At 40.1% G+C, this 12726-nt stretch overlaps 1 protein-coding gene across 1 annotated transcript in view; it reads left to right on the forward strand.

The window, feature by feature from the left end:
- The window catches only part of VWA3B (von Willebrand factor A domain containing 3B), a 218934-nt gene that overhangs the window by 191279 nt on the left and 14929 nt on the right, over positions 1-12726 (forward strand). The window contains 2 exon segments of the mRNA XM_007466893.1: positions 5471-5582; positions 12543-12667. Coding sequence (XP_007466955.1) covers positions 5471-5582; positions 12543-12667 — 237 coding nt within the window.

The raw sequence follows: 12726 nt of genomic DNA on the forward strand, positions 1-12726 counted from the left end.
AAAAAAAAAAAAAAAAAAAGAGGTCCCTGATGATTTCTGGCAACTGACTTCACAGATTTGTACATGTGAAACTGTAGAAAGCAGTCACATTGGTTAGCTTCTGGCTAGTATATTGAGAGAATCAGTATTTGGAATCTAGAGATTAAAAGGGGCTATTTAAATAAATTATGTGATTATACTCATTTAGAATTTTGAAAAGGAGTTTTAAATGTATCTAGGCATAGGTTCTAATAAATGTCTGGTGTGTTGATGAAATCTAAAGGGGAAAAACCGCTTTCTGGAATCGATGTGGACATCTTTTGTAATAACAGGTTGTTACCGGTCTGGAGGTGATAAGACTGTCTGATGCCTCAGGGACCAACAGCACCTCCCTGGCTGATTGGTCTTTGATATGAACACTGATGGTGTGAAGTAAGGTGGCTTTGGAGGTTCACTTTATGTACAGGTGAGGTATTTATGCAACAGCTGGTGTAATTTGGCTTATTCCAAATTCTCAAGATTCTAAATTCTATCAATAATGAGAATATACTGTACATGGAATCTTCCATCGAGGAACTGACTGTAGGAAACTGTGGTGTGGCATCTCTTTGGAGTATTATGATGGAAAACACTACTATTCATGTCACAGTTCTGGCCATTACATTTCCCTTATATTGTAAAAACTACAGGCAAGGGTATCCTGCTTGTGTTCCTGTCCATGTACACACATAGCCTGACAGTTTCCCCAGCACTGCAGAAAGGCTAGTAAGGCCTAGACTCTCCTGGACAGATATGAGAGGATGTTAGAGATCATTTATTTTATCCCCTTATTTTGCACCTGTAGAAACTGAAGCCCAGAAATGTTAACAGACTGCCTGAAGTCACACAGCCACCTGGACAGCACTCAGTCCCATTTCTCCTGTCCCCTGGTCCAGTCTCCTCCCTTTGAGGCCATTTCAGATGGGCAGGAGGTCATTCTGATTGCCCACGGGAAGGAGTGCTTAGGTTTCTTCTCTGGGTGAAGCCCAGGAACAGGCAGATGACATTCACCAGCTACCAATGATGTTGGGCCATCCTCTTTGACGTATTGAGTACGTCAGTAAAAATAGAAATTCCATGAGAATAGAGGGTCCCCAGCCAAATTCAACTAGATGGGAACATCATAAACAAAAGGGTGGTGTTCATCTTACATTTTTGTCTGTGACCACATAGGCTACAAGCAGCACAGGACTGAAGACTTGATCATATCCCACCATCCTGCAAGAGACTTTAAGCCCTTAGTTCATTATTTCTTCCCTGAGGACCTAGCTCTAACTTTTCAGCTCCCAGGAAATAAAGCATACTCCCACTTCTTTTAGTGAACCTGAAAAGTATCACCAAACAGATACAAATGATAGATGCCTGCAAAATGCTCAGGTATATCAGGGCACGAGGGAAATGAGCTGCAGGTTTCAGGAGCCCGAACCATACTGAATGTGAATCATGACCCAAGAGTAAGTGGTGTTCACACCACCTGAAGTTATTTAAATTTTTATTGTCAATTGCCTCATAAATTAGAGACTTGCTTAAGTGAAGGCCAGCAGATGAACTCATAAAATATGCATCGAATACTTTATTGATGATATAGCTATAGCAGTGCAAAAAAGATGGCGTCAAAATGCATGTGAAAACAGTTTATATTGGCTTTGTGTCATAGAGAAGAGGGGCACTTGATGGTCTGCAAAGATGAGAAGCTGGCGAATGATGTCCCTGGGTGCTTTGATTGGGTTGGAGGACTAATTTCTTTGAGAACTCCAAAAATTAATAAGTTAAGGGTCAAGAAGGGAAAAAAAATGAAAAAAAATCTGGGTGGGAAAACCCCCATTTTCTACAATATAGCAATTTGAAGAAAAAGGCCTATTTTGTTTATTTTTTGATTTAAGAGTGGATTCAGAAACTTCTATGTTCATTTGCTTCTTCAGCCCACTATCTGCAAAATACCGTGAGCAGTTACACAGAGGAAACAAGAAGTAGATGGCGGCCTATTTTAACCTTTTTTAAAAAGGCAGATGTATACAAATATAATTTTCACACCATAAAATTCGCCTATTTTAATTCAGTGATGTTTAGCAAAACTGACAGAGCTTCAACCACCACTACAATCCAGTTTCAGAACATTTCCATCACCCAGAAAAGATCCCTCATGCCTATTTGGAGTCAGTCTCCATTTACACCTCAAGCCCCAGGTAACCACGAATCAATTTCTGTCTCTATAAATTTGTGTTTTCTGTAAGTTTCATATATAAATGGCTGAGTAACATTCCATTGCACTGATATACCACATTTTGTTTACCCATTTCCCCAGTTCACTGACGTTTGGATTATTTCCATCTTTCCATTACTGTGAATAATGCTGATATGAACATTCACATACAAGTGTTTGTGAGATAAAAATTTCTATTTCTCTTGGCTAGATGTCTAATAGTGGTATTTCCAGGGCATACAGTAATTTTATGTTTAATTTTTAAAGAAACTGCCAAAAGCTTTTCCAAAGTGTCAAAAATCAATTGACCGTAAATGTAAGGATTTATTTCTGGACTCTGAATACTGTTCCACTGATCATATGACTATCTTTAATTCAGGACCACACTTTCTTGATTACTGAAGGTTTAGAGTAAGTTTTGAAATTAAGAAGAGTAAGTCCTCCAGATTTGTTCTTTTTCAAAATTATTTTGGCTCTTCTGGGTCATTTACATTTATGTGTAAATTTTAAGATCAGCATCTCAATTTTGGCAAAAAAAAAAAAATTACTGGGATTTTGTTTGATTTATGTAGAATCTATAGATCAGTTTGGTAAAAATGACTATTTTAACAATATCGAGTTTTCTCGTCCATGAACATGATATTCAACTTCTTAGATCTTTCATTTCTCTCAGCAGTGTTTTATAGTTTTCAATGTATGAGCTTTTCATATATTTTTGATAAATTTATTCCTTAGTCTGTTCTTTTTGATTCTATAAATGGAATTCTTTTCTTAATTTTATTTTCAGACTGTTCATTATTAGTACATAGAAATACAATTTTTTCTTTTTTGTATATTTAACTTGCATCATGACATCTTGCAAAACTTGTTAACTCTAGTAGTGTTTGTGAGCTTTCCTCAGGGTTTTCCACATATAGGATTATATCATTTATGAACAAAGACAACTTTACCCGTTCCTTTCCAATCTGGATGCCTTTATTTTTTTCTTGCCTGATTGCACTGGCTAGAACATCAAGTACAATGTTAAGTAGAAGTTGCAACAGTACCTGGCCTTGTTTCTGATCTTAAGGGGAAATCATCCCATATTTCACCATTAAGTGTCATCCTTGCTGTAGGCTTTTTACAGATGCTTTTCATCAAGTTGAGGAAGTCTCCTTCTATTCCTGGTTTGTTAAGAGTCTTTATCATGAAAGGCTGTTGGATTTTGTCAGATGCTCCTTCTTCATGCATTAAGATAATAATATGATTTTATTCTTTACTATATTAATTTGGAGTATTACATTAATTGTGGATGCATAATTATGGATGTTAAATTAGCTTTGCATTCCTTGGATAACTCCTACTTGGTCGTTGTGTATAATCCTTCTCATATGTTGCTGGATTTTTTGCTGATATTTTCTTAAGAGATTTTTGCATCTATATTCATGAGGAATATAGGACTGTAGTGTTCTTTTTCTTGTGATGTCTTTGCCTGTTTTGGTATTGGGGTAATACTTGGTCTTCCCTTTTCTAATATAAGTGACCTTATTAGTAATCTCTGGTTTTCCTAGGGTTCCTCTTTTCAGTCCTTCAGCCAGAAATCCAGGGTTTTATGTCCCTAACTCAGTCACGTGCTTCCATATATTGTGCTTGCCTTTGGGACCAAACAGAGGCTAGATACATAGAGAGAGAGAACAGTGGGGGTTCACCCACCCTGTTGGAGTAAGAAGATTCCACTCCTGCAGAGTTTTGGCTCCTCCAGGCTCGTATTGCCAACACTGCTGCCACTGCACAGAATTGCTTACGGACTGAGGTCTGAGTATGGAGGGAGAAAGGGGAGAAGGGTTTCTGTATTCTCTCCGAGGGTTAGGGGTTCCTTTTCCCATTCCTCAAGCCAGAACTAGAGGGCTTCTTTTAGAGCTCTCTCTGTCTATACCCTGGAGCCCACTTCTGTGTTTTGGGCTGTCTTGAGGTCAGGCCAGGGAATACCAGAGGAAAAAAATGGTAAACACCCTACCAATTTGGTGGTACTTTGAATTCTTGTCTTCTTTTCCAACCCATTTGCTACCAATTGCTTTTCAGAATTCTTAAATAGATTTTACCTAGAAACCCAAACACTAGATGTCTGTTTTTTATTTTGTTTTCTAGTAATTCATTTTAAATCTATTTTACAAGATCGTTGGTCCTCACATTGATTGGAAATCAAAAATAATGACTTTTCTGGATTATGGAATGGAGGCTTTTGGGGGTTTTTTGGAGGAGTAGTGGAGATTGGGTCTTTCTACTAATGATCAGTCATCGAGCATAGAAAATAGGACTTTAGATAGAATTGGACTTTACAGATCAAAAACGAAGCTACCAGTTTCTTCCTGTAGCGGACAGAACAATCACATTCACTCCAAGCCTTGATTCATGTGGTAGCATTTGGAAATAACAGAGCAGTACTTTCCTTTGTTTTTTCTGAAATTTCCTGGGGGTGAAGTCTTCCCGGAGAGATTATAACTGAGCTGGGCTTTGAAGGGGTTATCTGGAACATGAAGGCCCTTGCTCATTTTTAAATATCTTTTTTTCTCTTTCTTCAGATTGGATGATTTCTGTTCATTTGCCTTCAGGTCTCTTTCCTCCATCATATCAGTTCTGCTATTTAGCCCTTCCAGATATTGTTGGGTTTTTTTTTACTTCTAAAATTTCCATTTTTTTTTTAATAGTTCCTTTTTCTCAGCTGAAAACAACTACTTACTGTTCATTTCAAGACTATTTACCTTTACCTTCATGTGCTATGATTATAACTGCTGATTTGCATCTTAATCTGATTATGCCAACACCCGAGCCATCTAAATACTGTGATCTGTTGATTTCCGTTTACCTTGAGAATTGGTCACGTTTGCTTGCTTTTGTATGTTGCATTTTGGATCGTGTATGCATATATTGAATATTATAGTTTAAAACTCTGGATCCTGTTTAAATTCTCTGGAAAAGGCTGCCTTTTTTTGTTTTGTTTTAACAAAGCTTGATTAGATTTAGTCTGTAAATTCTGCCTCATTTTCTATGTGCAGTGTTTCCCATATCAGTTCAGTTTTAAAAGCCTGTTCCCAACAGCATAGAACAGAAAGTACTCCAGGGTGAGTATACAGTATATGCATGTCCTGTAATTCCTCAACAGTGTGATTCTAAGTAAAGAATCGCACGCTATCTTGTATCTGTGCAGACTTTCACTGTCTGCACTTACTTTTTCTGTCAACTATTAATGTTTTATTTTTTTTTTTTTAGCAACAGAAAATTCAAGGAACTCCAACAAAGAAAAACAAATCCAAAAAATTGGATCCACTCAAAGGCCAGAAGGTTATTGCAAGATGTGATGAAAATGGCTTTTATTTTCCAGGTAGGTATTTTATTTTGTAAGATTCCTTTGTTACATAAAATGATATTGGGAACCAGAAGTTCTCAAACTATGCTTTCCGTAGCACACTGACACTTCATGAGCTATGCTGAGGTATTCCACTTCTAAAATGAAATGATGAAGTTTCTCCCCATATTTGTGGGGAAGTAACAGCCAGAAAAACTTACTTTAATCTTTCTTTTGTTTAGTAAAGTTTTCCTACATACCTACTATGTTCCACGTATGTAATATCCCTAAGGTGCTGGTCTAGCATAGTGAGCAGACCCCAGAAGAAAATCCTTGTTTTCATGAAGCTTACATGCAAGCAGAGGAGACAGACAAGCAACCAAGTAAGTAAAATACGTAGTTTGTCTGATACAGGGCTATGAAGGGAAATGAAGCCATGAAGAGGGTTGAGTGTGTCAGAGGTGAAACTCGCGATTCTAGGTATGGTGGTCAAGGAAGAGCTTCCAGGGAAGGCAACATATTACTAAGGACTTTAAAAAGGAGCCATGAGATTATCTCAGGGAGAGTTCTAAACACAGGGAACAGCAGTACGAAGTCCTGAGGATGGAGTGCCCATGACACCCTCTTCCTTGAAGGAAGAGGCCAGTGTGACTGGACCCGAGAGGTTTGCCCAAGACTTTTCTGGGGCATGTGATCCTGAAGGAATCAGCCAGGTGAAGTTAAGCAAGAGCTTCATGAATAATGAAAACGATATGTGTGAAGATCTAGAGGTGAAGAAAAACATTTTATGCCTGGAGAAATAAAATAGGTTATGGCTGGAACCTAGAATGAAAAGGAAGGGTAGAAAGTAAGAAAGCTCTTCGGAGAGGTAAGTGTGTGGCTGTTCATAAAGGGTTATGTTAAGACGTTTGAACTTTATTGGGGAGTCACAGTTAAAGCAGGAAGAAACACAATCACACTTGAAGTTTTAAAAAGATCCCTCCCAGCGCTGTGTGAAGAGTACATGCGGAGTGGATTAGGATGTCACTCGGGTCCCTGGCGTGGGTCATAAGGTAAAGGGATGGTACCTGTAGGAGATGGTGGTATGGACAGGAAGATAACGAGGTGTGTCTGGGACGTGACGAATTGTAGGTGCACCACAAGACACTAAAGTTGTCAGAGAAGCAATTGGAGATAATGGGTCCAGAGTCTGGAGGAGGAAATCTGTCGGGAGATAGAGATTTTTGCCACGTCAGCACAAAAGTAGTCATTGAAATCATGGTAAAGGCCTAATGGGAAAGAGAGCTTAGAGAAAGAACCCTGAGGAAGAGCTGTCAAGCAGAAAGACTATACCTCAAAATATAGCTGATCTTAACGTAGGCATTATCTGTCAATCACCAGTTAAGTAGTTCTTTATTAGACTTAATTTAATCTGCTTTTTAAGTGAGAAAAATACGTCATCAGGAGTTTGGGTTTCCAGCAGGCATATGTGTAGAACTTATAACTAGGATATTTTATTTGAAATTTGGTAAATGTGCTTTGAAGTTGACTGGTGGAGAGAAAAATGGATCCAGGCATTTGAGATGAGCTCCTAGGCTGAGGCATGAAACTCTTCTTTGCAAGAGTGGGGCCTGAGAACCTCCTATTTCTCTGGGGCTTAGATTTGCTGAGCGGTGATCATAGGAGGCCACCCCTGCTTGGTTTTCTGAATCTGAGCCACGGAGCAGGACCCAAGGCTAATTTAGCAATTGAATGAAAATGCTGAAAATGACAGGATTCCAAATGGCTGGACTAGGGCTTGAGATCAGTTTGCCGGCCAGGGTCCCAGAAAAAAATAATACTGCTCAAACTTTTCCCCCAACCATCCCTGTGTAATAAGGAAATGCAGAAGACCTACCACTGCTGATCTGGGGGAGTAGAGGAAACAGGTAACACATAGCCATGCCAGCAATGATTATTGCCCTGGTTGTTTTTAAATATGCAGCTAGAAGCAGAGAGCACACAGTCCTAATAGCTCCATGAGATTTGGCCATTTGGGAATTTTTAATCTGTGGCTCAGATAAGTCACCTGAAAGATAATAAATATTTGATGGGAATCCCCTGGCAGTCAGGTGGTAAGTGGTTAGGTCTCGGCACGTTCACTGCCAGGGCCCGGGTTCAGTCAGTCCCTGGTCAGGGGACTAAGATCCTGCAAACTGCGTAGTGCGGCCAGAAAAAAAAAAAAAAAAAAAAAGGTAATAACATAATAAACACTTGAATTTAGTCATATAATCAGTTATTTTGATTAGTGGCTTGTTAGTAAATATTGACTCAGCTGAATTAAATGATGATGCATCGGTTAAGGATGGACTTAGTTTCTGTTTCCCTCCCCACAGCCCCCCTTTACACTCCCCTCCCCCCACAAAGTCAATGTATCTTTTCTTTAACTGGGAACTTCAACTCTATTTTACCCTCATAGAGTTATTTTTTCAAAAAAAAAAATAATTTTAAACTTCCAGAACATTTGCAAGAATAAAAGAGAACTCCTGTATCCTTTTACCCAGATTTACCAATTTTTAACATTTTGTAACATTTATTTTACCAATCTGTTATTTTATTTTTCCGTTCTCTCTGTCTCCTTCCCTCTACCGTAACACACACATAATTTTTTCCTGAACTATTTGCCTCTTAATACATGTATTTCTCAAGAACAAGGGTATTCCCTTAATATTACCACAGTCAAGTTATAAAATTCAGGAAAGTTAATATTATATAGTTTTATCTATATATTTCAATTTGGTTAATTGTCCCAAGAATAGCCCTTATAGCATTTTTTTCCTCTAGTATAGGTCCCAATTCAGAATTGTTATTGCATTTAGTTATTTCTCTTTAGTCTGCTTTAATCTAGAATCATTCTCTAGCCTTTTCCATCATCTTTCATGATACTGACATTATTTAATAGTAAGGCCAATTATGTTATGGAATGTTCCTCAATTTGGGTTAAATTAGATTCAGGTTAAGTGTTTCCAGACAAAATGTTATGTGATATCATTGATGCCACATCCCTCTCAGGGCAACCTATCCAAAGGCACATGATGGCCACATGTCCTCATTAGTGATGTTCATTTAGATCACCTGGTCACTGCAGGCGACTGTTTTTACCCCTTACAAAAAAGAAGGCCAAATAGAGTTTTGTGGCATGATATTCACTGATGACTCCTTTTCTGATAACTTTTGTTCAAAACCTCCTAAATGTTTTTAATGAAAAATAGCTTTAAAATGTACCTGAGCAGAAGACGGCTTTGGAGCAATGGGATCAGAGCATCCATTGCTCAAGGCCAGGTCTACACTGGAGCAGAGCTGACCCAGTTGTTGCTGCCATCCTTGGGAATCAGGGCAGAGATTTCCGTATGGCTAACTCTATTCAGGGGTCAGTGTGGATTCACTAGTTGAGGAAGGATTGTGTTGTGCAGAACAGAAGGGACAAGCTGATAGCCTGGCTTATTAGGAGGCTGAAAGGCAAGGAGGCAGACACACTTCAGAACCTTATTTTAAATCATTATTTGTAGGAATTGGGTCATCCTTCCCATTGTTCAGCAAGAAGCAGCATTTTATCTTAGGAAATTCACAGTGATGAAAAGTCTGGGTTGCAAGATTTCTGCACTATGTCGTTGGAACAAGTTATAACGGAAGAAAAAGGCTGGGGCGGGGGAGGACTGAATACTTTCTCAGGGGTCATGATTCAGGGTCAGACAATCCTAAGTTTTTATTTATTCGAAGTCTGCTTCTTGCCTCTACCAGCCGTGTGACTGGAATCACTGAAGTTCTCTGAGCCTGTTTCCTTATCTTGCCAAATGAGATTTAAAACAGTTAAACCCCCCATAAGATCATGGTGTAGATTACATATGATAATGTACAGCATCTTGAAATTGGAAAGTGTTCATTACCTGTAGGGTATTTCTATCATCTTCTCTTGGGAGATACAAACAACTCCCCTGGGGTCCTCACCTGGGGGTAGAGGGAGCTGCTTGCAGTTTAACAACAGCTTTAAAACTTTAAGAGCAATTTGAAAAGGCAAAAACCAGCACAGTGCGCTATAAAGGAAACCTCTGAGACTGAAGAGAATGTGATGACTAGACGTGTAGGCTGGCATTCAGTGGAGGGGGGCAGGGGGAGGGGACGCTTCTGGTGGAGCAGAACTGACGCCTTTTTCAGGAAATGGGATTCGAGCCAGGCTGTGACTATCAGAAGGTTCTTATAGCCAGAAGTTAAAAAAAAAAAAAATCGACTCTCCAGCCTGAGAAATTCCTGTTTGGAGCGAAGATTGAAAACCATTCCTGCTTCTCTCACCAAATGAACTCACCCATGCTGTCTGCCTAGACTGTTTCTTCACTCCCCTGACCTCTGGGCATAGGCAGTGTTTTTGCTGAGGGTCTCAACTAAGGTGTGCCCCCTTTTCCCCCGCACCTGGGTACAGGAGAGCCCCCTGGCTGAGGTGGGGAGGCCAGGAAGATGATGGAGTAGAGATGCTTCTTTCTGCCTGCTGGTCCAACCGCCAGAGCCCAGTCCCCTAACATGGTCCCAGGAGACGTTTCAAAGCAGGAAACACCATCTCACCTCTCTGAGGCTGAGGGCAAAGAGAAACTGCAGTGTAAGGGCAGCCAAAAATCGGAAGCTGATCTTGAATCAGGGCCTAGAAATGGTAGCAACTCCTTAATGAGGTGGAGAAGGGGTGAGTGCAGAGGCTGAGCCATGACCGAACAGGCCAGCAGCTCTGGGTCCTCCCACCTTGGAGGACAGCCAGGTGTCAACACCGTGAGGCTGGATCTAGAGTTAGATTGGAAGAAACTACACTAATTTCTGGAGGCGAACAAAGGTCCACATCTGCAGAGATTGGAACATAAAAGAGGTGGTAGTCTAAACGCCCATCGACAGACGAATGGATAAAGCAGATGTGGCACATATATACAATGGAATATTACTCAGCCATAAAAAGGAACGAAATTGGGTCATTTGTAGAGACGTGGATGGATCTAGAGACTGTCATACAGAGTGAAGTAAGTCAGAAAGAGAAAAACAAATATCGTATATTAATGCACATATGTGGAACCTAGAAAAATGGTACAGATGAACCTGTTTGCAGGGCAGAAATAGAGACACAGATGTAGAGAACAAACATATGGACACCAAGGGGGGAAGTGGCAGGGGGAGGTGGTGGTGGGATGAACTGGGAGATTGGGATGGACATGTATACACTAATATGTATAAAATGGATGACTAATAAGAACCTGCTGTATAAAAAGATAAATAAAATTCAAAAAAAAAGGAATACAAGACACTAAGTGAGCTATTTTGCTTGTTATCAGAATAAAAGATGAGAAGAGAGATTAAAAAAAAAAAAAAAAGAGCTGGTAGTAACATACCAAAAGTCTAGGTCTAACGATCTCGAGCAGGGGTCAGCAGCCTTTTTCTGTAAAAGGCAGCCGATACATGGCTTAGATGCTGCGGGCCGTACAGTTACACAGCTACTCACCTGAGGCAGATACCTGAAAAACTGCATCCCAGGTTTAAGACTGGATTCTGCAAAGTCCCAAAGGCTAAGAATTTGAGGAGGGTCCCACTGGCCAACAAGGTCATCTTGGCAGCCCAGACCTTTACCCCTGCCTGGGGCAGGGCCGGGGTCGGGGTGGGTTGGGATGGGCTTATGTGCTGGGGATGCTAGGATTCTCCTCAACTCAGAAGGTGTTCTTTGTTTTCATAATAGGAATTCTTTCTAAAAAGTAGTGTTAGTTTTCCTAATTAAAAGGGTAGAGTCAGTTTATGGTAGAAAATGTGTGAACCACGTGTGAAGAATATTTCAGAAACCAAACCGAACATTTAGTCCAATAAGAAAACAGACAATATAAAGCTGGTTTTCATGTGTGTGTGGTGTTTTTTAAGAAAATAAGTTTTCCCTTTCTTTGGCCATTTAAAACAAGACACCTGGACTTGAATCAGCAGCTGTTTCTTTGCCACCTGAAAGCACATAGGACTTTGCCATCTCCGGTGTGTGAGCTGGGGCGAGGATGCCGGGCACTCACGCTCTGGGAGCCCAGTGGGGACGAGCACATTTCTGTCTCAAACTAGGGGGTCCAAGTGCAGCTGTTACTGCCGGGGAAGTCAAAACGTGCCCCCAGTATTTATAATCCCTTTTAAATGGGAAAATATAATAAATTTCAACTAAGATAAATGACAAAATGTGTGAACCTTAACACCAATATTTTCTTTTCCTGTTACAATAATCTCTGCATGTAACTAAAAGACAAGAAAACTTCTTGCTTCTTTTTTTCTTCCTTTTCTGATTGTACATTTTAGGGACACTGTGGGGTGTATAATATTAGATGAAAAGCTGAGGAGGAAAATTCATATTTCCTTTCACTTTCACAATTTAACAATGATTTTCCTTTTTTAAATTTTTATTGGAGTAGAGTTGATTTACAATGTTGTGTTAGTTTCAGGTGTACAGCAAAGTGAATCAGTTATACATATACCTACATCCACTCTTTTTTAGATTCTATTCCCATATAGATCATTACAAGTATTGAGTAGTGTTCCCTGTGCTGGACAGTAGGTCCTTATTAGTTATCTATTTTATATATAGTAGTGTGTATACTAACAACGATTTTCTGTCTCCAAGTATTATAGAAGGAAATATGACTAAAATAAATAAGGGAATCAGACGTTAGAAGTGTCCAGGGAGAGGGTATTTCTAGGAACAGTGTTCCCAGCAGGATGGCTGCTGGTAATGCTGGTTAAACAAGTTTCCAGGCATTCTCTTAGCTTCCCAGCTCAGCTCTAGAGCAGAGCACGGCACTGCACTCTGAGTTGGTCAACCCCAGGAGGCATCATAGAGTATCCAGTGTTATCTGGTGGAGAAACCAAGGGGCACACTGATGTAAGCAGGCAAAGTGCTGTAACTTAGCTTGACCAACGGGATGGGGCAAGCCTAAGGGAATAGGCATTGCCTTTCTGTTTTATTTTAAATGTGATTCCTTACAGGGGTTGTGAAGAAGTGTGTGAGCCCCACCCACGCGCTCGTGGGCTTCAAGTATGGAGACACCAAGGTTGTGCCCATCTCGTTCATCACACCTGTGGGGGGCGCCATGCCCTGCCCACTGCTCCAGGTACCTGCTCCAGCCATCTGTTCCTGGGCCCCTTTTTTTTTTTTTTTTTTTTTTTTTTC

The sequence above is a fragment of the Lipotes vexillifer genome, unplaced genomic scaffold (genome assembly GCF_000442215.2).
Source record: "Lipotes vexillifer unplaced genomic scaffold, Lipotes_vexillifer_v1.1 scaffold28, whole genome shotgun sequence".
In the NCBI taxonomy this organism is placed as follows: domain Eukaryota; kingdom Metazoa; phylum Chordata; class Mammalia; order Artiodactyla; family Lipotidae; genus Lipotes; species Lipotes vexillifer.